The following is a 27514-nucleotide window of genomic DNA, read 5'->3' on the forward strand; positions in this document are numbered from 1 at the left end:
TATTTTGTTCTTTGTCATCACTGTGCTCTTCTGCGACCTGTTTCAACTCTCCTATATAATCCTTTAGGACTTTTGGCACTATATAAAGTATATAATGTGTGGACAAGCTATGGATTTGTATAAGGCTTTAATGAAGTTCTCTCTCTTAACTGATGATTCTTGAATCAGATTAATTGGAGAGTGTTAGTGCATGCTGTGCTCTTTCTTGGGACTTTGTTAATATATTGGCCTGACGAAGCATCATCCACTTAAAAATCACTGAAGATTTTTGTAAAATGTTCTATATACAAAATGTTCTGTATTACTGCTACCTTTTTGTAACTTGTAGTATTGTGAGCTTAACAATTTTTCCCCATAGCTTGAAATACTAATTTTATTTTATTTGATAAGAACTTTAGTATTTTTTGAATATTCAAATAGAAAATAACTGTTTTCCTCTTTCTCTCTAGGTTATAAAGCAGCTAAATGGAGTCTGAGCAGCTGTTTCATAGAGGTTACTATCGAAACAGTTACAACAGTATAACTAGTGCAAGCAGTGATGAGGAGCTTTTAGATGGAGCAGGAGTAATTATGGATTTTCAGACCTCTGAAGATGACAATCTCTTGGATGGTGATGCATCGATTGGTAAGTTTATTTCCACTTAAAAATTTCCCTAGGTTGTATTTTTTATTGTTGGTTCTCTTTGTGTTTGTTGTGGTTTGTTTGTTTGGGGGGGGATTCTTTTGTTTTGTTTTTAAATAACCAAACCTGACCTTTTTTTATTTCACTAATCTGTGCTTCAGAGAAATGCTTTAAACCTCCAAGTGGCTGGACCTTTTTCTGTGTGGTTGCCTAACAATTACATTGTATGAGTTGACTTCTGATACGAGGCAGATATTAACATGCTTCTAACAAATGACAAAACTTGCTGCCTAGTAGAAGGATAGTTTTTCTGCAGCTACCTGGTCTTGCTTCACTGCAGCAGGATTTCAGAAGTCTCATGGTCTTCAGTACTTCTTGGATGTAGAAATTAACAGCCTATTTTAGTTGTAATTTGTAGAGGTAAATCTGTTTGTGATTCATTCAGCTTCAGTTCTGTAAAACAGAGGCAAAAGCCTTTTAAGTAGAGGTGTTGTAAAAAGCAACAGAAACCACCACATAAGCTCAACTTTTGACTAGATAAAAAGTTGCAAAGAAAACTCTCTACCATGAACACTATAAAAGCGCTGAAATAATACAAAGAAAGAACTGGGGAGCTCTTCCTCTTTTTTTTTTTTTTTTTTTTTTTAATTTAAGAAAGCAGCTCATAGAGTGAGAGCATTAACGTTCTTTTAGCAATAGTCTAGAGAGGTGAACTGAGGGAGGGAAAAAATGTAATGTCTGTGTAAGGTAGTAAACTTGGCTAAATGTATACTCTGGTCACTTCCTCATATTTGTTTAAAATCAAACTCAAGTCTCTTGAGTTTTCTTTTTTAGCACCTTTTGCTCTCCCATTTAAGTTGTCTTCCTTCCCTGCAGTGTGTCTTCTTTCGTATGTTTTCCCTTTGCAACACTTAGCAGTTGGATGTTGGCATTGTACTGGATAGTTGTGCCATATCACCATAAGCATCCTCCTCATCTACATTCCTTCTGTCTAATTAGATATGTCTTGAATGTGCAGTTATTTAACTTGTATACCAGTACAAGTATCACGAGCCAGGACACCTAAATAAAAATTCTTTCTGGGACATTATGTGGAGAACACCAACGTGCTGAAGTCCAGCTCTTAAATGTTAAGAAATTATTAGGTAGAACAACTGGCTTCTGTATATAATTCTTTGTTCTGAGTATCAGGCACTTTTTATAAAGCAAGTGTCTTGCTTATCTAGCATAATATTTACAATCTGTACCAAAAGTCTGAAGCTACTCTGGTTATTGTTTTTAAAAATCATTTCCATCACTTCAAGCATAAAGGAGAAATAAGTTTGCAGTGAAACAGTTTCAGAGCCAGTGTTCTGCCCTCTACTTGTTGTGAAATCAGATCCATAAATTGAGTCCAAACAGATGAGGTGGTTGTTTTGTTTGTTTGCATTGTCAAAATCAATGCTAATTCCTGCACATGCCAGTGGCTCCTGGCTATTGTAACACTGAAGTGTTAGAATGTGCACTGGTACATAAATATGAATGTATTTTCTTTCCTGGAATTTAATTTTTTTTCTTATTACTTATCAGCTCACCCCAATTCTGGACTCTTGGTAAGAGACAACAATAGTAATAAGCCCTAGTATTTTATTTAAGTGAATAGTGATTTATGTGTCACTATACATGGAAAATGTTTTATTGTACAGTAAATCACAGTAAATATCTTAATAGTAGACCAGAATCTGGTGTTAACTTTCTTTTTAAGGTGGTGGTAAGAACGTGTTTCCAGAAACATTTCAAATAATCTTGCGTGCAGGAAGTGAACATCTGTGTCTGTCATTCCTTAGGTGTCCAAATGTGTAAGGTGATTTTTCTTTTGTGTTTTTAATTCAGCAAATCTCATTGACAAGACCAAACTAGGGCTTCCTTGCATATACCCTTTCTGTAATCCTCTGTAACTCACTTAGGATCAACAGGTTGTTTGTTTAGTCATTGTTACTATTTAAATGCCCATATCCTTTAGTCCTGTTTTTGTTTTGTTGAGTCAAAATACACATAAATCCATAATACAGAATCTGTCCCACCTCCTGGGGAAGGGCAAGACCATCTTGGTAACTGGAGGATCACAAGCTCCTCAACACTGCAGACCCTCCAGAGCATGATGTGAATGCAGAGACTTTAGGTTTACCTCTGTGCTTTAGCAGGTGCACCCTGCCAAAATCAGGAGCCCTGTTTAAGAATATAGTTTGTGTTTTAAGTCTCTGGGACTGGAGGAGTTTATAAGCCTGGTATCTTGGCAACATGAACATAATGGCAATAATGTATCTGTACTTCAAATGATTGTGGAAATGATGTAGTTAAATATAAAGCTACATAGCTGCAGAATGTACAAATGAGCACAGACATGAATTTGTCCAATCTCAATAAGTTGCCATGAACAATATAGTGTGCATCATAATTTTACAGTTTGTAATAAAATATAGAATCACAGGTTTTTTAAAAAATCGAGACCATGCAGTGAGGAGAAAATGAAGGACTAAGAAATAGTCTTTCTTTTTTTTTTTTTTTTTTAGCTAATGAAAATGGAACCAGAAACTACCCATATATTATGTAGATAAAAGGCTAAAAATATGGAATGTCTAAAGTAATTGTAGTCTTTCCCCATTGTTGACAGGGCAGTAAGTTAACAGAAGTAGTCTACTTATTTCAGTAGGCTTGCTAAGTCTCTTGGCTCTCAGGACAGCCTGCACAGTACTGCTATTCACATACTCATATGCACTCATACTTAAGTGCTTGACCGAGGCTTACAAAGCCATTGAGGCTGTTATACAGTGGCGAATATACTTTCTGTAGAAAGCATGTGGAAATTGAATAATGTTAGGAAAGAATGTTAACCCCATATACTCCTTGTGTTATGTGGGAAATTCGTTGGCACTATATGGGACTGAACAAACAAACGTTAACTGAAACAAATCTTTAGAAACTCTTATCACCTAGGGTTCTATTTTTCTTCACTATTTGGTTGATAGTGATTTGTCTTTTTAGTGTCATGTCTTATTTGAAAGATTTTGAGGAGTTCCATGTTGGGGATTCACCGTTATCTTGAAACCAATGCTGAATAACAACCTTGTTTCTGTTAACACCATCTGAGAGCATGTATGTGACTGTCCTTTACTGTCTCATCTGAGAAAAACACAGAAATTGTGACAATGTAGTATTATATACTAAACACGTATATATGTATAGCAGTTATATAAGTAGTATGCTGTTTGCCTGTTATGTTCTCCAGTAGCTGCATAATTATCAGGCTTTTAGTGGCAGTATTATGGAGAACAAGTAGGTATTGTGAAATTGTGAATTCTTTGAGCAGTATGTTTCAACATGCTAAATGATTAAATTGCTGTGCATGCGGAGGTTTGGAAGGCTTGTACCAAAGCTCTGCCTAGAAGGGATGCTGCCTGTCAGCTTTGAACAAAACTTGCTTTTGTTGCTTATCGAAACTAATCTCTTTGTAATACCGAAGTTAGTGTCTTTCCTTGTTAAACTGCTGTCTAATGAGAAGTGTGGTGACCCTATACTGAAAAGGAAGTATCTGCCTCTTTGTAGGGAGAATAATACATGTACAGGCAATATATGTAATTTATGGAGGTAATTTTTATCACAACTTATCTGTGTTTTATTTTTAGACTGTTGGCCCTGCTTCTTGCTAGGTCAGTTTAAACATATTATACTTACCATGTCAAAGCCATGAGTTCCTTAATAGTTAAGTCATATAAGCTAATATTTACTGGTTTAAGTTTTACAGGAAGAGAGCTATACTATTTAGCTGTAAAAAAAAAAAAGGAAAAGTTACATTAGGATAGCTCATTGTTTTCCATTAATGTAACAGAAGGAAAAAAGAATTCTTTCTAAACAGAAATGAAATCTCCAGAATTGAGATGTATTATTAGATTAATATTTTAACTGTGGAATGTGATGAGAAGATGAAATGTCTAATCAGTTGTTTTTCTTTCAGCATTGTTTTGCCTTGCCTGTCTAAAGTTTGAGAGAGTCACAATTCTTGGCTACTGGCTGGGTTTGAAAGGTGTAACAAGTGTCTTCAAAAGTTCAAACTCTTTCCTGTTATGGCACAGCAAGGTGAAACTGAGAGATCTCAGTAATTTTACTCAGAAGTGAGGGCTGTTTCTTTGATAAGAGAGGACTGCATCAGTTTTCACTATTTTTTTTTTTAAGTGTACGGCAAGCTCAAGAGGTGGATTGTTGTACTGTTAGACTGCAATTTTTTTCAAGGCACTTACTGAAATCAGATGATTGAACCTTATTTACAGTAAAAATGGTTTGCAAACAAATGATCTCATTGGTGTTTACATTTCAAGGTACTTTGATCCGTCTGTGGGAATGTGAGTCCTGAATGAGCTTGCGTTCTTTTCAATAGCTATAGAGATTCCTGCTTCATTTGAAGGCGCTTAGTTGCTTATATTGTGAGTTCAGTGTGGAGACAGTTTACAGTTTGGCATATGGTGTTAACATAAAATTGGCAATACTTAACCTTAGTATGACAGCCTGTAAACTGGTAATTCAAAAGCTGCTGCTGCAGCCGTTACTATCTCCTTGCAGTGATAGCAGTGCCGCTGAAAAAAGAGGAATATGCCAACAGGTCATGGTGTAAAACACTGCAGCTCTCCTAAACTGTCTCTTACCCATGAGTTGGAGTCCTTTGCCTGAAGAGAGAGACCCAATCAGTCAATTTTTGGTTGAATACCAAACTTAAATACCTTAAATGCCTTAAATACCAATATTAAAAATATGATAAACTAATATTATGGCATTATTTGAGGAACAGAATGCACTTTCCAGCAAGCACAGGTGGTTCTATGTAATCAAGAAGTTCGTACCACGTGGGAGATTAATTTTTCAAACAAGGTCGTGTTATCTTTTCCATCAACACATTCATACAGTTGCACGTGTATGCTTGTTTCTATTTAGCTATTGCCCTTTATGAAGAAAAGAATAGAAAGAAAATAATAAAATTAGTTATTTCCTGCATAAACCCCCTTTACATTCCTGTTATATTCTTTATGTGTGGAAATTGCATTAACAGATTCTTCTTGTTATCCACAGCTGATATGGAAAAGGTTCTTTCTTCAAAGTCATTTTGCACCTTTAGCATTGGTTTTGTTTTCCATCCATGTGGTAAAAAACTGACTGAGCAGTCATTACGACAGTTTGACACACCTCTTTCCTAAGTTACATAAAACTTACTTTCCAAGTTAGCAATATTTGCCATAAAGAGCTCCTTAAGTAAGGAGTATATTCCTCCCTAATGATGTTGTACAAATTGATGCATGGATAACATAACTTGCTCTGATCACAAGGGCAAGCATGAGGCGCAGCTAGCTTATAGAATAGTTAAATTGTCAGTAACTGCTTATAATTTACTTTTTTTCTATTGGTTTGTAGTTAGACTGCAGACATTTTGCCTGTAGTCCATATTACTAATGCAGCTGAACACAGGATATCTGACAATATCAAACCATGATTTCTTTTACCTTTTTTATTAGTAATGCATGAGGTTGATTTTTTCTACCTGTCTGGAACAAAAGTTGTTATACATTAGGTTTACGTGGGTAACTGGGCTAATTAACAAAGTTCTTCTTCAAGGATTTCAAAATTCCTGTCAAACAAAAATCCCCAAATCGATTGGAAGATTAATAGGTTAAGGAGAAAAAATGCTTTATCTAAGTTATTGGATGTCATTTTCAAATGAGTGAGTTGCAGGAGGGTCTGTTTATCATGTTAGCTATTTCCTGAGCTCTAATGTTTGAGTTTGGGTATTTTTTAAATTGTATTTATTGTCCAAATGTAAGTTCACTTGATATTGTTTTCTTTGAACAGCCTGTAATGGTGTTACAGTGTTAGACTGGGCCTTCAGGTTGTAAATGGATTGGTGTGGCATTAAGCTTTTTGAGGGATGAAAATTATGGCAATGTGTATGTAGAGTTTTAGTAACCAATTGGTTTCTTATTCTCTTTAATGTTTGAAAACAAATACTTATTGTTTCAATTTCTCAGACATGCTGTGGTGAGTTCTTTGAGGACTTGTTTATAGGATATGAGAATTTCGTTGCTTTTAGAAGTCAACTCTGCCAACAGTACTTGAGTGGTCTCACTAGTCTTTCCTGCCAAAGTTTTATTTACAAAATTAGGTTTCCTCATCTTCTGAAGCACACAAACCTGATACTCTGGAAGAAGATGAATTGTAGTACTAATAATCCATTCTTTCTGATACTATATAGTGTTGTTGGTTTTCTTCTGCAGCTCTCCTAAAGTGCTTAAAGCACACTGGCTTTGTCAACAGATACTGCCAAAGAAGGTATTACTGGTGTAGTGTTATTATAAGTTTGTCCTTCTCCTAGGCAAACCATATGTATAGTGTAAAATAAAGGAATGAAAACAGAGGAATTGTGATGGCATATATATATGTATGTAGAAACAAGAGTCTGAAGTGTAAAATAAAATAATTTAGTATAACGTGCATAAAGTCTTTAGGTACTAAATAGAAAATTTTTGCTACAGCTTTAATAATATTTCTTGTATTCATTTTAGCTTTAATTTGTTCTCTCAAGTCAGCCAAAGAAGGCAGATAGGATTTCATCCAAACTGATGTCAGGCTGTACTCTTGTTTTCTACCTTTGAGAACATTTTTGCTTACCAGCATTTTAAAGTGAAAGCTTTTCATCTGCTTGGATGAAACAGAAATGTTATTCTGAAAGAGAGTATCATGATGTCCCTAAAACATAAGAACAGCTGTACTGGATCAAACCACAAATCCACCTAGCTCAGCATCCTGTTTCTGACAGGGGTCAAAAATCAGTGCTTAAGGAAGAGTAAGAACAGGGTAAGTGATAGGCACCTGAGTATTTGTACGCAAGTTTTTGAATAGGTGAGGGCCTCTGTCATCTGAGTGGTGACTTTTAGTTTTAGTCTTTATCAATGAATTTTTCTTCAACTGACTTTTTCTCACTAAAGCAATTCTATACCACTCCGTGGCAAGCTCTGATAGCTAAGCTACATTTTATGTGAATCACCACCTTCTTTCCTTTATTTTGAACCTATATCCAGGTAATAATATCTGCTGAGAGCAGATACAGCTGCCAGAGTCTTGACTAGATTAACAGTGGCACTTGCGTTAGCGTGGTTTGACACATGGGTATCCTTGTCACTCACCCCACCCTTGTAAGACATAAAGGCTTAAGCTCTTTTGTGTTTGGTTTGGGTTGTTAGTGGTGGTGGGTTTTTTTGGTTTTGTGTTGGTTTTTTTTTTTTTTTATTTGCAGTTGCAGCTGTGAAAGTCTTTCTGCTAATACAAAAAGTTTTAGGGGGTGTTATTTGCTTATTGAAGTGAAACTGCTGTTCATACAAAAAGGTTTGATATGAAACTAGGACAGAGTGACCTGAAACTAGGATGACTTGATTGTTGTGCCAGATACACATACCCTGAAAAGGCCTATCATGTGGTGGCCATACACATGTAGACACTAACCAGGGACAGCATGGTGCTGTCACTGCTGTTAGAACAGATGGTGAAAATTTTATTTCCATTGCTACTTATTTTTTTCCCTCCTCAGTTACCTCTTTTTCAGGTTAAGGTCTTGTTTGCTTGGTTGGACCTCACAGCTATCCCATACTTTGGATCATCTTCACTGCCCCTTTCTGAACCCTTTCTGTAACTTGAGGGGTTAGACCCTCACACAGCATTTGGAGAATGTGCATGTCATGGCAATGTAATAACAAGTTTATTCTGACCACTACTAAGTACTGAGCTCATAGTTTAATAGTATTCAAATACAGCGGGCATAGTATAGTATTATGTATTAACAACATAAAGAATTACTGTTGGCACTACTGTTCACACATCTTACATATTTATGGAGAAGATGTAAAATTGTTGAAGGTAGAAAGTAAGCTTAACATGTATGGCTGTCATGGTTTAGGAATGCTACTTCCCAGTTTAGTTCTCCCACTGAGACTTTCCAAACCACACTCCTGCTGGCTCACTCCACCTCCCCATCTTCAGACCCCCCTGCTGTGGGCAGACCAAGAGAAGAACTGGCAAAAGGCAAAGATCACAGGTTGAGATAAAAATAATTTACTGGAAACAGCAATGAGATAACAGTATTAATAATAAGTGTGCCCTGGTAGGCAAGAGGCCCAACCACATCCTGGGGGGCATCAGGCAAAGCATTGCCAGCTGGTCGAGGGAAGGGATTGACCTGCACTGGTGCGACATCACCTTGAATATTGTGGCAGTTCTGGTCATCACAATATAAGAATGATATTAGGCCATTAGAGAGTGTCCAAAGGAGGGCAATGAAGATGGTGAAGGGCCTTGAGGGGAAGCCCTATGAGGAGTGGCTGAGGTCACTTGGTCTGTTCAGCCTGGAGGAGACAGAGGGGAGACCTCATTGAAGTCTACAACTTCCTCGTGAGGAGAAGAGGAGGTGCAGGCACTGAGCTCCTCTCTGTGGTGACCAGTGACAGGACCCAAGGGAATGGCCTTGAGGGGGAGGTTTAGGTTGGATATTAGAAAGAGGTTCTTTACCCAGAGGGTGTTTGGGCACTGGAACAGGCTCCCCAGGGAAGTGGTCACATCACCAAGCCTGACAGAGTTTGAGAAGCGTTTGGACAATACTGTCAAGCACATGGTGTAACTCTTGGGGTGGTCCTGTGAAGGGCCAGGAATTGGACTTGATTCCTGTGGGTTCCTTCCAGCTCAGCGTATTCTGTGATTCTGTGAAAAGTATTCCACAAGACAGTGATTCATTCCCCTGCAAAAATGCTCACTACAGAGCCCAACCTGACTCTACTGCAGCCGTGTTTTCCCAACTGGAAAGGAACACCCTTCTTCTTGAAAGCAAGAGAGACAGAGAGAGTCCTTTTTCTCTGCCCTGGCAATGATGTAAGGTGGTATTGAATAACATAATGTCTTACTGTGTCCCCTCCTGCTGGTCTGGGTGGAACCAGGACAGTGGCATACCTAGGGAGGAATACATGTCAGTGCTATAATTTTATCCCCTGCATATACTTTGAACAGCAAGTTGGAAACAGTAACCAACAGTAAACAACTCTAAAACAGACTAAGGGCAATTGAGCAGATAAGACTATTTCCTTATATGTGTTTATCTATGAGGAAAAATAGAACAATTTCAGCAGCAGAATTTTGGCTAGTTTGAGAAAAGAGAGAAGTGAACTTAAGGGAAGGATGCCAAATCTCCCTGCATCATAACTACAGTTTTAGCTGATTGGAGTGTAAGGAAAGAACACGTATGTAAAGGTGAAAATAGCAGGACATTTTTTCTTAGTAAAAGCCTACCCTCTAGAGAAAAAGACCAGAAAAAAAATGGTAGAAAGTAGTTAAGAGGCTCTTAAAGAATAAGAGAAAGCAACTCTTTTGCAGAAAATACCTTGCTTTTTTTCTGAATCCTCCTTGCATGACTAATAGTGGAAGTAGATATTTTTATTGTCAATGTGAAACTGACAGAAAAGAAAGAAAACAAAAACTAACAGCCATCTTCTACAGCTTGTAGCTATATGTAGTCTGTTGATGTCAAGCATTTCTTCCAGTGTCTTTGGGTTACAAATCAAGAAGTGTGATGGACAGAAAGAAGTGAAAAGAAAACTCAGAGAGTAGTCTTGCTTTCACTGTTTCAGGCCAAGATGTCAAAGTAGTCTTTAGGGACCAAACTATTTTTTTTTCCAGTTTATTTTTTGTTTCAGGTGTTAACATTGCATAATGATTTTATTATCTCCCCTTTTTTAAGTCTGTTTCTTTCTTCTCCTGCCCTAGAGTTTTGCATGGCAATGGGGAGCCTTTACTCCTGTTTCACTGATTCGAAGTGAAGGTTCAGCTGCCCTGAGGAGAAGTCAGTCTCGGAACTGATTACACAACATGCTGGCAGCTATATGACCTGTTCTGCTGCATTCTGTTTGCTGGTTGGGTTTGACTTCCATTACTATCTGCTGTGTCTGGACAGTGAATGAAAGCACCATTGGAAGTTATACAAAACTGTAGGAGTGTAATTCAAGAACCTGTGGTTGGCCAGTGAAAAAGCGAGCTTATTAGGCAAGAACCTGCAAGAAAGTGTTCTTTGGTGGGTGAAATGATTGTGAGCAAAGTTAAGTAGCTAATTTGTGGGAAACAAGCAGTTGTGAAAAAAACAAACTGTGAATAAGAAACTATTTTTTTTGTATAATAAAATGCAAATAGGAAAAAAATCTTGCTGTGCGTTACTGCTATGTACTTTTCTCTGGGTTTTTTTCTGACATCTGTGGTATTTAAACCTCTTTTGACTTCAACTACTCAACAGCATATGCTGTAAGTTTGTTTTCTTCCACTTTTACAGTATATTTGGTCTAAAATTTTTCCTGTTATCTATCTGCGTCATTGAGGCTTTTGATGAGGTGGCAGTGGAAACAGGTTAATAGAGTCTTCTGTATATAGCCTGATACACTGATCAAGCACAGAGTTCTAGTGAAGGAATGAAGTTTGGGACTCTGTAATTTACAAAGATTTTAAAAATAATTTATCTTTGATTTTTACTGTGTATTAATTTGAAGCTATCCATAACTGTACTTTTTTCTCTCTTCCCCCCCTCCCCTCCAGTTTTTCTGCAATTGTATTTTTGTTATTTCATCCTGAACCATGGCTGGGTGCCAGAACTGAGAGAAAGGTGCTTGTCCTTTTATCATCTTTCATGATGCTCCTGCTGGTTCTGTGTGACCGGTATGAGAAAGGTGTATGATTTTATGCAGAGCTGAACAAAGTCTGAAGGGGCTGCAAGGTCAGAAAGATGAGATATATTAAGAGGAAAAATCAGGCAAATAGAGGGATTAGATCTAGGCTTAATTTGGCTGCATGATTTGAGAAGAGGTTAAATGAAAGAAGGAATTGGGATACAAGGCAGGAGGGTAAAGCTGGAAGGAAGAGGACTGGGACACAGTAGGTTTTGAGACATTTTATGTATACTTTGGGCACTGTTATAAATGGATGCTTTCTTGCCTAACCTTCAGCTGAAGGCGCATACGAGTTAAATTCTTTTCAGAATGGTTGGAGATGGTTACATCTTTGGTGAGTGCTCTGTTATGTAATATTTTTCAAGAGAACATTATATTCTAGCTCTGCTGAAGAAGCTTTAGTTTTGAATAATAGGAAAGAAAATGACAGTTAAGAGTCATCAAAATCTTTTGCATCAATCACATTAACATTTGTAATTATCAGTCACATTTTTGGCATCTCTTGTTACACTAATTAAATCATTCAGCTTGCGTTTAGAATTCCATAAAAGACACAATTTTAATTTTCACTATCTGGTGCGATAAAGTTATGTAGTCTGTCATCAAAATAAACCAAGTAATTGGGGGAATTGAGAGCATAAGTTTGTTTTATATATAACAAGGTGCTTGGCTGTCCTCTTTAAACCTAGCTTACTTTTTAATATGAAATGGTGGGATAGAATTAAGGTCCTCCTTCCAGCCCTGGGTAAGCAGGCTGTCATACCTCTGTGATACTCCCCTTCTTTTCACTGGCTTTGTTTTGTCACCTCGAAACACCTTTTCCTAGGTGTATCTGATTTGTCTAACCTCTGACTTCTTCTTATATTGCCAGATAGTTTATCTTGAATATGTTTCTTCTCTTTCCATAAACCAGAAAAGTTAAGGTGTGGAAAGGGGATTAAAGTGTCTTTCCTCATTCTTAGTATGCTTTAAAGGTGTGTCACCTGTATACATTCTGATATTTTCAGAACAATGGACCTAAGTCCTTTTCTATAAAGACAGATGCATCTCAGTGATGGTTAACAACAGCATGTGCCTGTTGGAACAATGCGAGCACTCAGATGTGTGAAGTTATTTGGACAGAGAGGATTTCTGACATAGAGGCCTTAGCCTATAATTACTGTGACGAAATTTGGATAAAAAGCTGCTGTACAAACCTGCTGTTTACACGTGAGCTGCTCTGTGTAGTAAATTGGCCATTTAAAGGTGCTCTCAACCATTCAAAGTGAGGCTCTTGTAAAACTCGCTTTAGGCCTTAAAACAAAAGTTCATTATGTTATGTACTCCTTAATGCCCAAAATACTACCTAGAGACATCATTTCACTAACTAAAATTTGGGAATTTGCTGAACTTCTCAAGAGAAATAACAGACATACTTTTTGGAATATAAAATTGTCAGACAGTTCAAGTCAGGCACTTTTTCTTACCAGTATAAGAGGAGTAATTTGGAAAGATTAAGTTGTTTAAGCTTTTAGATATTAAAAAACAAACAAACAAACAAAACCAACACAAAAACGAACCCCACTTTTCACGCTGTTGTAGGAAAGGGATTACATACAGTGGTAGTGGGTATGAATAGTGAGAACAGAAGCTGCTGGTAATTGAGAAAATGAAATGAGAGCTCTGCTTTTTAAAAGTAGACAAAGGACTGTATTTGGCAGCCAGTCTATAAACAGTGACCTTGGAAGAGCTGTTGCAATTTAATATTAGGTGGACTCTTGAAATTTCGTGTGGCAAATATGAGGTTGTATCTGCTTTACACTACAAACTTCCTGTCATGACTTTCCCTTATATCCGAAGTTGATAACTCGTGCTCTCCAACAAGTTACACCCTTTATCTTTTCCAACGCAGACTGAATTTTAGTCTTGTGTAGAAATTTTGCATGTGTCTTAAGTCCAGTGAACAAGTTTAGGTCAACAGGTGAGCCATTTATTTGCTGTGACTGATACTTATTATCAGTTCTTAGAAATTCTAGTCTTTCAGTAACTACATCAAACTCTTAAACTGAAGGTCATCTTCCAGACTTTGTTATTATCCTTTATATCCTTTATTTCATATTCTGTCAAATATGAGGCTGAATTTATAGTTGTCTTCTATAATCAACTTATAATAAATAGTTCATTCTGTAATAATTCTTTCTTCTGGTTACAGAAATTGCTGTTGTATTTCTTCCTGCTGTGAATGTCTTTTTATTTAGAGCCTTACAATAAGATTCCAGACTACTTCCAGGTGCTGTTGAGTTAAGGAGTTGAGAATGCTCAAGCATTTCTGTTGTACTTTTCTGTAAATAAGGCATAGGAGTAATGTGAAGTTCAGAGGGGCTTAGGTTTGTTTCTTCATGGGCAAAACCAAATGGTGATAATGCATGATAGCTCTGAAAGTCACACCACTTTTGGATATGCACAATCTTAAAGATTCTGTTGTTTTGTTGCAAAGGTTATAGGAGGCCACTCTTCAGAAAGCATTTGTTTGCATGGGTGATAGCAAATAGAACCATCTGGAACCCCCTAAGACACCACCAGTATTTTAGAATTGATCTGTGGCTTGAGGGTTCCTTTTGTCTTGGAGATGAGATAGTCTTTCAAGTTTTGAAATATATTTTGCTATATGCTCATTCTTCTCCCTTTTCTCCATTGTTTTTCCATCTGTAGAGATACCAGCATCATCTCAATGTTTGTACTGGAGCTATATTTTTAATATTTAGTATATTTACAGGTCTGAAATGCAAAATAAATTTAACATTTCTCTATGTCCTACTCTGTGCTCAGAAAGACCATTTACAGTACACAGCTTGTAACGTTAGCTTATAAAAGCTTCTTTCCTTAAGAATATACTTCAGAAATTATTTAAGACTCTAATGCATTTGAAAACTAAAATAGTTTTCTGTCTGTCACACTTATAGAGATGCAAAGGAATACCTAATAAAATTAATTCCTCATTTGCTGTATGAGTGAAACTGAAGCAAGGCCTTGGTGCTGCAGGCATGCAATATTTTAAACTTTGCTACCTGCTGTAGGGGAATAAAAGGAAAAACACATCTTCCAAATGTATTTCATTACAACTGGACCAACTATGGAAATCTCATGTAGAATAGTTCTCTTATAATATTTTCTTATCAACAGTTGAAAGATAGGACAAGTAGAACATCATACCTTAAATGTAAAATTATATATGGATTCAATATGTAGTAATGCCTGTTTCAAATGGAAGCAATTATGTAGTTCAGTTTAAGATTTCCTGTCTTTAAATACTGTCTGTTTGAAGTGCTTTGCTTTTGCCGAAGCAGTAACAACCACTGCTTGATGATATATCACATGAATGCCTTGGTTAGCATTCATGTGGGTTGTTGCCTGTTTTGGGTCTGTGACTTTTAAGGGAGTAAGAGCATGTTGTCAATGTGTGGAGTAATGCCAGTTCAAGTGTGGACTTGAGTTTATTACGTTGGCTTCCACCCCCACTCCAGCTTTTTAGTGTGAGTATGGATGTTAAATAGTTGTAATACCAGCGTAATCATCACCAAAAAAAAAAAAAAAAAAAAAAGGGACACCAGACCATTTTGTTTAGATATATAATTAAATTCTTATTTTAATGCTTCTGATTACATGTGTTCAAATCTGTCAGCCACTGGTGTAGGATTGAAAGTTCTACGTGAGTGGAGGGGTGTTGGTGAAAGTGGGGTGAGCTAACCCTGTGGAGCAGAGGGGTTGGCTTCTGGTAGGTTGCATTTCTCTTCCTCGGTGGTAATCGTTTTGATGTTTGAAACGAGTAAATAAAAGGCCTGGGAGACAGGCATTAAGAGTACATGAATGTTCCCTTCCAGGTAAAATGCGATTGTAGGTGTTTAACAAGGCTCTGCAGGCGTGGCCCCAGAAGGTGCCCGACATAATGGGCAGCTCTGTCTTGTGGCAGGTTCGCCTTCTGAGCTGAGCGGGACCCCCGCCGCGCACCTGTTGATGAGGTGGCGGCTTCGGCCGGTTCACCTGTGCGAGCGCCCTTTTGTCTGGGACGGGGCCGGGGGCTCAGCCGCGAATTCCAAAGGGGCGGGTTCCCCCCCCCGTTCCCGCCGGGCGTGCCGTTCCCGTGTGGCGGCGGGCGCGCGGGTGGCGCTGGCGGGGCCGCGGCCGCCCCGCGCTGACATCAGCGCGCGCTGCAGGGCCACGGCGGCGGCGCAGGCCGGGCGCGCGCCAACATGGCAGCGGCCCCCGCGGCCGCCCTGGCGTGAGCGATGCCGCGGCCCTGCTGAGCCGGCCGGCAGGCGGGCCCCGCGTCCGTCACCTCCATGGATGTCTCTTCCGATCCCTACCTGCCCTACGATGGAGGGGGAGGAGACGGCATTCCGCTCCGGGAGTTGCATAAACGAGGTAACGCCGGGGCTGGCGTTTGGGTTACTTGTTTGCATACCTACGTGCTCGGGACTGCTGCTCGGGTTTGGTTAATTACCGCGCTGCTTTGTTTCGCCAAGCCCGAAGCCTTTCGTAGGAGGAGAATTCAGTTCTGGCTGGTTCCTGTGCTGTCAGGGATTGTTTTCTCTGCGGGCAGATCAGCCCTGCCTCGCATCTCATCGCCGTGTGACTCCATCTTCGATGTGTGGCAGGGTCGCCTTTCGCTCGCTCTCGTTTTGTTTTTGTTTGTTTGGGCCATTTTTTTGTTTTTAATCATTAAAAGCATCTCGTAGGGGAAAAAAAAAATCGACCTAAACCAAACCTACAACAAAAGACAAAACCCACCCAAAACTGTGTTTGTCGTTGACTATGACCAAATTAGCAAGTTATTAAATAGGCTATTTTCATTTCATGCCTTTCACTAACTTGAATAGACAAAACAGTGTTTGGCTTTGAAGTTTCCGTACGTGCTTTTAGACTTGACTCTTTGTTGCCGGCTTTGATACGTGAAAAGAAAGCTCTGCAATGGCAATGTGTCAGCTCAGCAAATATTGATGAGCTCTTAAGGAACTGGTACTTTGCAAGCAGGTTCTTTGCACTGTTGCTCATAAGGAAGCAGATTTAGAAAGAAAACAGTGTTACCAGTGTTCACGGGGGTGGGGTGGGGGGGCTAGGGAGAATTCTCTTTTGAGCTTGTATTTTGTTTCTTACAGATACTAAAGGAGAATACATTCTATAAAGATTTGGTTTTGTACTGAGAGTAGTTGTAGTAGGAATAAAAGTTATGCCTTCGAATTCTGAGAATACGGGTTTTTGTTGCTTAGATTTGATGATTACAGTGTGGTGTTTAAAACAGTGAATGTGGTGAATTCTTACTTTTGTTAGAATTGACCAATCTAAAATTAGAAAGTTACCAACATTTATAGCTGTTAGTGAAGGCATTAGAGAGGACGTGGGCTGAGAATAAAGATAGGATTTACATAAAATGATTTTTTTTCTCCTTTTGTTTCACCTGTCTTTGCAAACTCTTATTTCTATACATAAATAAGTTCACAGTTTCCGTTCATTTAACATTTTATCTGGTTTTTAGTAGTTTACATAGAAGGTTATTTGTTGTCTTTTTACAAGTCTTATAATGTATTTCAGGATATCTTAAAAATATCAAGAAGTTCCAATACAGTTTATTTTAGACAAGCGAATTTTATGCTGCCCAGATCGTTATTATATAGCAAGTGCTGGATAATTCGCTAAGTCAGATTTTAGAATCAATTCTGAGAAACTGAGGATGTTGTTTTCTTAGAACATTTGCAAAATGTAAATTGGGGTTCTTATCAGTGTTATGTATAAATACCTGAAGGGAATTCACAAAGAAGGCAGAGATAGGCACTTCTCAGTGCTGCCCAGTGACAGAACCAGAGGCAATGGCACAGACTGAACCTGGGAGGTGCCCTCTGAACATCAGGAAACAGTTTTTTTCTGCGAGGTTGACTGAGCACTGTAACAGGTCACCCAGAGAGGTTGTGAAATCTCCTTCCTCAGAGATAGTATAAAGCCCTGTGGACATGGTCCTGGGAAACCAGCTGTAGGTGGCCCTGCTTGAGCAGCGGCCTTGAACAAGTTGAGCTCCGGAGGTCCCTTCCAACCCCAACCACTTTGAGAGTTTAGATTTGTAGATAGATTTAGATACGAAAACTGAAAAACAGCCCTAATGTGTTATAGTTAGACATTGAAATGTGATCGGGTGTATATTCCTGGAAATTAACAAGTTTTAGTTGATTTTTGAAATACAAAAAGTAGATATTTGCAGTGCAAAATGGTGTCTGGCACACTGGAGTATTGCTGTTAAAGTTTACAAATACTGTAATGAAAACAGTGGAAGGTTCAACTAGGTAGTTCCGTTGTGGTGACACTGCTGGGAGCCAACAGGACAGTTCCCAGTTGTGACTTGTCATTTTTGCAGGTTTACTGAATTCCATCAGGGCTTGTACTTCCCATATTTTAATACTATATTTCAAAACAAGTGTTATTGGTGCTTCTCAGGCTTGCTATAGTGAGTTTAGATTAAGAAAACAAAACCAAAAAAAACTCACAACAAAACAATGTTGCCATAATCTCTTACGAATCTGAATTTGTCAAGTACATATGTCCCATAAAAAGACTGGTCTCCAGACCAGTTTGTCCCATAAATTTAAGCAAAATTTATGGGTATTTCCTGCTGATTTACAAAACCACAATAATCTGTCATTGTGGTTTAGCTATCAAAGTAAGGCTTAAAATGCTAGCAGACAAAACCAGAAATGGAAAGTAAATTCTTGACATTATTTTATGTGTGTCTGAAAAAGGATACTACCAAGAAATTTTTTTCCCTCTTATGTAGATTTCATTGGAATAATAAGCTCAGAGAACATGAATAAAAGGATTCTGAGAAAAAAATTTAACTGTTAAAGCCTGTGGAATTCTTTCCCTTATTCACAAGCTGACAACTCTTCTGTCCTGCAGAGCACTGCTCACGTCGTGCAAAACTGCTTTGTAACATCAAAGCATTTGTTGCACTAATTGACTGCAGTGGCTCACCCAAAGTAGCAGTACCTCAGCAATTATGAAATGACTGTTTAAATCATTAGGGGTCTTTGAAGTTTAATTAATGGCCTTTACTAACGTAAAGTGAGATGCCATACAAAGTACATTATTATTAAAGGCTTGATCCGTTGGCTTGCATTAAGATTTTTTTTTTCAGTGCGAATACACTGTGAAACATCAAATGAAAAGATATGAAAATATGCATTTATTAATTGTGTTTATATTTTATGTTGATTACTCATTATTATCCCTTTAGAAAACCCCCAGATATTACTGAATACTGCTTACCAGGAGTTCCTTTAATTTGTGCTGTCCTTAGACTTCTCTTTGTGTGATACTAAATGCGTAATTCCAGACCTACTTATCCTCCCTGATAAAGTGAAATAAAACTTCAGGACCACAGTTCACTTCTACTCTCTTCTCTACTAACTAAAAGAGTTAAAAATAATGCTTCTCAGAAAGGGTTTGAAAGTTCTGATTTAGGATTGCATATATCCTAAATAACTGACATGTACACTTTTGCATAAGAATTTTTCATATAATAAGCCATATGCTGAAATAAATGTTGTGTAAATAAATTACTTGTGTTGCCCTTGGATTTATTTTTGCATCATTTTTGCTTGATGGACCCATTTGAAAGTTCCCAGTTATCAGTATCTTGTTTGTCTTCCAGCCATTTATATACAAACTCACACTCTTTGACCTGCCCTCCCCCCTGCCTTTTTTTTATTCGTAAATAAGCATTTATTTTACCACTCTTAAAAAACTGGAAATCTGAGCAATAGTAGCACATGCATAGTGGCCAGGCTACCAGAAGCAAGATTTGATCTTCAGCAAGCATGAGCTTTGCTAGCTCCCTGGTTTTACATATATATAAACACATCTCAGATTTAACATTTCAGAAGCCCTCAAGCAAAATTAATGAAATATTGTTCCACTAATAATCTGTGATTGAGTCAGCTGGGTGATGTGAAAATTATGTATATGAAGAGCATGCCAGATTTACTGCTGACTTAGTTTTAATAAACCTAGTTTTTTTGAGAGGCACAATAACTCACAATTTCATTTATTGTGTACCGATCACCACTCATGTAGGTGCCACTTCTCTTGTTTAAACTGTACCAATAACAGTAACATTGGGGAAACCTCTCAGCCACAGCAGCCTCACCTGTTACTGTAAAATGTGGGGCAGAGGATATTTAATAATATCCCAGGAGGAGTTTGAGTCGGATGCATACTGAGCCAGTTCAGATCCTCTAAGTTATAAAAGTTATACTTTTGTGTTTTAGGCTGCATTTCTCCTGAAGGGTCTCTTATATTTAAGAATTTGTAATAAATCAAAAGCCATCAGAAACTGAAGTTACCAGTGTGACCTTTGAAGTAAATGGCTGTGAAAATTGTGTACACGTGCTCAGAGCTAGAGTTTACCCTGAAATTTTATTGCTAGCAGAGGAAGAGTAAAAAAATTAATTTTCAAACATGTTTATGACAGAAAACGTGATCAAGGTTATTATCAATCTCTAACTTCGAGTACTTTGAGGAAAAGCATTACTTGGAGACACTCAACATGGTTATGCCACTGAATTTCTGCTGCGCTTTGTTTTAAGGTTCCTAGGATAAAAGTGGGATAAGGATTTTCAGTTATGAGTTTAGCATATTTGGTGGTTAACATAAAGTACCATGAGATGTAACTGCAGTTCATTGTACGTAGTTACAGGTTATCTGTCTGCATGTGCTGTATGACTGTTTCTCAATTTTGGAAATAATTTTTTAATGTATTTTTATCTGAGATATAAGAAACCTAACGAAGAGGCCAAGATTATGCTCTCCCCAGGCATGAATGGGGTCTGATTGGCATAATCATATTAGCAGAATTGTTATTTTTGTTGCATTCTGCCTTTGCCCTCCAAAACAACATATAAGTTGTTCTTATGTACATGCAGCAGCAGCACTTAGAATTCTGATTGCCTAGATTTTTGTTATTCTGACTCTTATGGCCTTGGTCATTGTTAGATCATAGATAACTTCCCTTTTGTAATGTTTGCTTTATCTAACTTTATATATTTTTATACCTTTTATTTTTCTTATCTCCTTCCTCACTGTTCATCTTAAATATAAGTTGAAAATTTAGTAGTGGGAGGATCTCCATAACTCTTCACTTGCATGTCTGAAGTCCCTATTCCTTACATTCATAACTAAATATAGTCCGTTCTGCCTTTAAAACTAGAAACAAATAAATCTTTAACAATAAAATAACTTTTTTTTGGGGTGTTGCATCATAGAATCAGAAATGTTTCTTCCATGAAAAGTAAAAAGCCAAAGCATTTTTTTTCCCTCCCCCCTTCCTGGCAATTTGTGGTGGAGATGAACCTTGAAAAGTCTTGTTTTGACTCAGAGGTGCCACTATTGAACTTTCATTTAACTCCTACTTTATTAAAGGTTATTTTTAAACCCAGACGTGTCTGGGGGCAGAAGAAATGGAGGGACTATCATGCAGTACTTTGGTAAAGCATTTTATTTCCTTTCCCTGTTCTTCAAAACTTATTCTGAGTCTTCCTGTTTCCCACATAGCAGTTTTTTCCAGGTAATTTTTTTTCAGTTTGTGTATATATAGTTGTCAATTTTTTATGCATTTTTATTGTAATGCAGAGATCAATTTGTGCTTGTAAGCCTCTGATGCAGTTTAGAAGAGCTGACTGAAGAGACAGGCTGAAAATTCATAGTTGCACCAAAAGGAGAATGTATTACTTGATTGCAAAGACTAACATTGTTAATTATCAACAGTAGCACATGATAGCACTCTGGCATCCTGTGCTGTGCTTCTGATTCTGAAAATTAAAAATTACTTGTAGTCAGGAAAAGAAAATAGTGCTTAATTACTCTTTTTGCATGGTTACAGACAAATTTAAATAAACTGATGGTTTTTTCTTGTCTTTTTGATTGAAGGCCTCATATTCTGAGGTCTGAACATGGAGACAGAAAGAAGCTGAGGCACTAACACATACTTTGTGCATACAAATCTTTTTTGTTACAAGAGTGAGTGATCCCTGTGGTGTGTTGCATGCAGGGTGCTTGCCTGCCTCCATTCCCCTTGCCACCTAATACCCAAGGACACACGGGTGAAGCAAAGCCTTGGATTAGTATCTGGCCTCCGGAAAGCTACAGCCCCTGCTGATTTTAACACTCAGCAGATTTGGATGGTTGTGTCAGGGGCAGCTTATTCCAGCCTTCAGGGTAAACTGATTAGCTTCATTTTCGCTCACAGAGGTGCATTTATTTTTTTCCTCCTCCTTTCACACTGCTGGGAATAGCCCAAAAGAGACACGTTGCACTGTTGTCAGCCAGAAGGACAGCGGCTGAGGGGAATGCTGTGTGCCTGTGCCCTACCTAGAAAAAGAGTTGTGTTGTGTGAGCGGCAGCAAACCTAGAGCATTCTTGCTGTAGGAGTTAGTAATTGCATAGCTTGTAGAGAAATACCTTTGAGAAATTGGGTCCTATTATTGCTTTGCCATTGGAACCAGTATTGACATTGTTTATCTGTTGTTGTCTTCACAACTCTGGAATGTTTCTAACCTTTGGGAGTTTTGAGTTCTCTGAGCACTTACCGTATAGTGTCTGGACATTAATATTTACACGGAAGTTTTGATTTTTTTTCCCAGCAGAAAGATATAATTAAAATCTAACAAGACCCCAAGGGTGCATTTATGTATTTCAGTATAACTAGTCTGACAGTTTGTTACTGTGGAAGGGCGTGACCTTGCTTGTTGTTCCCTATCTCTTCTCTCAGTTTGTGCTCTTGCACTGACTCTGTTTCTTCTCTGACAGCACAGAAACTTGATTACAGTTCTGTATAGTAGCAGATTTTTTTGTTGTTGTTAGTTTTGTCTGCTTAGTTGGATTAGCGTGTTAGCTTGGTTTACTGTGCAGTCAAATCCAAGGGTGACAAAGTTGATCCAAGGGTGAGAGTGGGATTGTGTGACCAAGAATGGGAGGGAGAAATAGGGGGAGCAAGATCTCCTATTTGTGTGGCAGCAGTCAGTTAGATCAGCTCAATTTTATTGTGTAATTAATTATGAGAGATACATCTCATTTCTTAAAATGGTGTCATGGTGATACATGCTCAGTTTAAGACTATTGTTGTGTATTTTGTGATGTGCGTTCCGAAGATGTGTATTATGTGCTGTGTAACATCTAGAAGGGGTCTTAAAATTTATCATAAAATTACAGTCCTTTGTTAACTCTGATAGTCACCTCCTGAGAGCCTGTTCATGTCTCAGTTCTGTGTCTTATTCTGTAGTGAGGCTGTACCTGTGAGGATTTGTTCTCTAGGTGATACTGGGTAATTGTTCAGATAATCACATGGTGGAGAAGCACATAAAAATCTCTCATGCACCATTTGAGTACCCAGGATGCAGCATTTGTCTTAAATCTTCATGTTTCTCTTCTCATTATTTTTGTGAGAAGGAACACTGCCTACAAAGAAAGAGCTGGGGAGGATTGTTAAACGGGAGCATTATGTATGTTGCAGAGTCACGTTCTTGTGTGAAATAATTAGCTATAAACTTACCAGTTTGTTTTTTTTTTTTTTAAAACCCGTGCCTTTCATCATCTGCGTGTTGCTCAGGGTTACTTTCAAATTTGAAAGAGATCTACTGAGTTGTTAAAGGATGAGCATGGCATCAATGCTACAGGAGATGAGGCAGCCTTTAAAAATGCTGTGCATGACACTGAAGAATGCTGTGTGTAATCTACATAAATCAGCTTTTTGTCATGTTTATCATAGTTCCAGCATCAGTCAAAATTGAATGCTGCTTGTATGAGGCACATATATAAAATATAAAAGAAGAGATCTTCCTTGCCTCAGTAAGGAACATAAGGCAAGGAGGAATCTGTAATGTATAAAACAACTCGTGTGAATATAGCAAAATATTAGTTCTGTAATTTCTTTGTTCCTGCTGTTTCCATCAGGAGGAACTAGCTAGGCAAAGCAGGAAGTTGGATCAGTGTTGGGAGCCAAACCATTCAGTATAACTTCATGTTCAAATGGAATGTAGGAGAGTGATATGGTAAGGACTGCTTTTTGTTCTGTTAGGCACAGTGTCTTCTCAAGTGATTTTGGATTGTATTTTTTACATTCTCATTAAAATAATAAAAAAACCCCCACAAACCAAGAAAAAACATTTCACTTCTTTAGAGATAAGAGCTTTGTTATGGTGTTGGAATCTACTTCTCTTATTCCAGTTTTGTTCGTGTAGCATTTTTGTTTTTGCTATACCTCATTCTGATTAGATGGCCCAAAGTACAGTGTTTTACTCTTAATTTTAATGCTTATTACAGTTTTTTCTTTATTAGGCTTTACTTGAAGCAGTTTTTCAGCATTACCAAAGCTGATTGGTGAGAAAGGATTGTACTGGAAGCTTGGAGTTACATGCATGGAAGGATAACAAAAGTCAGCTGCCTTCCTAGAAGGTAGTTCAAGCAAGACCTACAGTGACTGAATCCCCCGAAAGAGTTTCTTTCCTCTGAAAAAGCATGTTGCTTTTATTGTCTAGAAGCTTACTGTCTGCAAGCTTGCAGTCTATGATTGCAGCAGCTCACTAGTTAAAGTGTTAAGATCTGAGGCAGCCAGCATGGCTTCACCAAGGGCAAGTCCTACCTGACCAACCTAGTGACCTTCTGTGATGGAGTGACTACATCAGTGGACAAGGGAAGGGCTACAGATGTCATTTATCCAAATTTCTGTAAAGCCTTTGACATGTTCCCCTCCAACATCCTTCTTTCTAAGTTGGAGACAGATGGATTTGATGAATAGAGTACTACTTGGATAAGAAATTGGTTGGACTGTCGCATAGAGAGGGTAGTGACCAAAGGCTCAGAGTCCTGATGGACATCAATGACAAGTGTTGTCCCTCAGGGATCCATCCTGGGATCAGTATTATTTAATATCTTCATTAATGACATAGACCAAGGGATCGAGTGCACCCTGGGCAAATTTGCAGATGACACCAAGCTGAGTGGTGCAGGTGACACACTTGAAGGATGGGATGCCATCCAGAGGGACCTGGACAAGCTCAAGAAGTAGGCCCATGGGAGGTTCATGAAGTTTAACAGGGCCAAGTGATGGGTGCTGCACCTGGGTCGGGGCAATCCCCAGCATCAGCACAGGCTGGGGGATGAACTGTGGAGAGCAGCCCTGCTGAGAATGACTTGGGGGTGCTGGTGAATGAGAGGCTGGACATGACCTGGCAATCTCCACTTGCACCTCCGGAAGCCAGTTGTACCCTGGGCTGCACCAAAAACAGGGTGTCCCTGCCCCTCTGCTCTGTTCTCATGTGACCCCACCTGTAGAAGTGCATCCAGGTCTGGGGTCCCCAGCACGGGAGGGACATCAGCCTGTTGGAGTGAGTACAAAGGGCCACCAGGGAGGGCTGCCAAGATGATTAGAGGGATGGAGCACCTCTCCTATGAGGAAAGGCTGAGAAAATTGGGTTTGTTCAGCCTGGAAGAGATAGCTTGAGGTGGCCTAATTAAAGCCTTCCAGTACCTAAAGGGAGCTTACAAGAAAGATTAAGAGGGACTTTTTACAAAAGCACATAGTCACAGGACAAGGGAAAATGGCTTTAACTCAAGAGGGTAGGTTTAGATTGGATATTAGGAAGAAATCCTTTATTGTGAGAGTGGTGAGGCACTGCAATAGGTTACCAATAGAGAAGTCGTGGATGCTCCATCCCTGAAGGTGTTAAAGATCAGGCTGGAGGGGGCTCTGAGCAACCTGGTTTAGTGGAAGGTGTCCCTGCCCATGAAGTAGGTGATCTTTAAGGTCCCTTCCAACCCAAACTATTCTGTGATTCTATGATTATTGAAGATGATATTGGAGAAGAGTGTGCTAATAAAGGGATGACAGCTACCTTATTTTTGTAAAGTACAGAAAGATTGTATTTGATTTATAAGGATTCCTGTGAGTTGTACTGAGCCTCTGAGAGAATCAGTGAATTACTATTTCCTTCCCTGTAGTAACACAGGTTAGTTTAGAATAGCAGTAATAATAAAAGTTCTGCATGCCACTTTTATCATTAGCTTCTCAGTTCATCATAAAAACCTAAGAAAACTCATTTATAACAAAAAGGCTTTACTTTCTTTGCAGCTGCAGAATGGCTTAGGTGTCCACATCTGGAAAATGGAGGTGTTTTCTTATCACAGCTAGAGGCTGTGCCTGTTTTTCTTGGGCAAAGTGCTTGTTGTGGTTTTTAAGATTAAAACTGCTTCTATATTGATGAAAAGCATGTAGCCTGAGAAAGAATCTTGAAACTTGAGGATGGGGGAAGAAGGGGGAAGAAGGAAGAGGAAATACTTTCTGAACATTTGTTAAGTGCTACAATTTGTGTATGTAATGATGATTTCCTGCCTGCTGGTTAGAATGTTGTGATAAAATATCTATATTATGGTAAGGGTTTTAACAAATTTTATTAAGTTGAAAATAAATGTAATGACACTTTGGAACTGAGAGTAAATTACGAGAATCTGTGTGTTTATGCTGGTGAGAATCATTATCTTCATAGCTGGAAGGAGCATCTTGCTGAGTGAAATGTATAGAAGGAAGAGTAAAAAAGGGAAGTGAAAGTTTGGAAGTGTGTTGAGTATTCATAAATTTGGAAATGTGTTGAGTATTGTTTTCTCTAAAATCTCCTTTAGAATAGTTGTATGCTACAGAGATCATAATACTGGCTGGAAAATGTCTTTTCCCATTGCTGTCAGACTTACGTATGTTAGATACAGAACATCAGATTTGGAAAAGTTGTCCTCTTCTTGGTGCTCTCTGGGGATGCCTTTCTACCATGTGCTCACTGCTGCCTGTTTCTCACTTGGTACAGGATTAAAGCTGTTCAGTTGCATCAGGTGTTTGTAGCAGCTCTGTATTCAACAAAACCTCCTCTTCAGCTTCTCATCCTGTTCTGTGTCTCACTTCCTCATTGTACAATAATCACTTATATCCCAGTATTTGGTGTGCCGGCAAATGCTGGCAAAGTAGGAACCTGACAGTTTCAATGGGATTTTTATTGTATCTAGGGCAATGACCATTCTTTGTAGTCTACTCCAGTTTCTGCTTTGGGGCAGTGAATATGATGCCATCTCTGATGGTTTCCCCTGTAACGAATTCCAATGTAGTGATATGCATAAAATAATCTGTTACTGTTTGTGATACATTTATAGCTCTCAACTTGCCTTTGCTTTGTGTAGGATTGCATGCTCCTTATAGTTTGTTATTGCTTCATATATAGCAGGGCATAAAACCAACTTCCCCGGGGCAAATACAAGCTTTTGTCCTACCCTACTCACTCAGGTTCAGTAAAGTGCATGATCACGTTGTAGCTTTGTAGAAGATTAATAATTAAACTGTGGCTGAATTTCATTTATGTCCCTTGCTTTGCAATGGAAGTTAATTTCATGTAAAAATAATATTTTCTTAATTTATTCTGTTACTTTCTTAATTTTGAGAGCTGAACTAATTGTTACAATGTGAATTTTGTTTCTATCTCTTCCACAAGGTCAGCTTGCCCTTTCAGCTAACCAGACATGTATCTTAGACTGCCTTTCTAGTTATGAGAATTAGAAATGTCAAGAGAATTTAATCCCTTATCCTAAAGCAAGGTTTTCACAATTACCTCTATTAGCAGATCTGATTTAATTTGTTGTTGTTGTTGGCCTTTTATTAATGGAAGCATAGGTAATGCTTCTTTACATCTGCCTTAGGAGAGACTAACAGCAGCTCTGGGAAGGGATTTACAGGGCTTAGCTATGGGAAATAGATGAGGGAAAAAATAGTATGGCATAAACTAGGGAAAAAAGTATGAAGTAAAGACGGCAGCCAGGCTCACATGAGTGAATGGTATTGGTGTTGTTGGGGAGCTGTTTCCTGCATTTACATCATCTTCTTTGCTTTTAATCTTTATAGAATTTGCAATGAATGGTAGTTCGTGTATCTTGAAACTTATAGATTACATTTTGTCTTAATATGATTTTATCACTATCTTCTGTGTTGTCTTTCACCACTAAGGAAATGTCCAAATAAACACTGTGTTATACAGTAGGCATAGACAAGACCTCTGAAGCAATAGAT

At 38.4% G+C, this 27514-nt stretch overlaps 1 protein-coding gene across 4 annotated transcripts in view; it reads left to right on the top strand.

Moving 5' to 3' along the window:
- The first annotated feature begins 453 nt into the window (after positions 1-453).
- The window catches only part of CLCN3 (chloride voltage-gated channel 3), a 58596-nt gene continuing 31535 nt past the window's right edge, over positions 454-27514 (top strand). For 2 of the 4 annotated variants that reach the window (XM_027899354.1, XM_027899356.1), the window contains exon 1: positions 454-625. In XM_027899354.1, coding sequence (XP_027755155.1) covers positions 466-625 — 160 coding nt within the window. In that variant the 5' untranslated portion in view covers positions 454-465. Of the gene's footprint in view, positions 626-15630; positions 15796-27514 lie in introns of those variants that run through there. The other 2 variants (XM_027899355.1, XM_027899357.1) reach the window with 2 other exon arrangements.

The sequence above is a fragment of the Empidonax traillii genome, unplaced genomic scaffold, assembly GCF_003031625.1.
Source record: "Empidonax traillii isolate 1590-97213 ecotype Southwest subspecies unplaced genomic scaffold, ASM303162v1 scaffold661:size936278, whole genome shotgun sequence".
NCBI classification, from domain to species: Eukaryota; Metazoa; Chordata; class Aves; order Passeriformes; family Tyrannidae; genus Empidonax; species Empidonax traillii.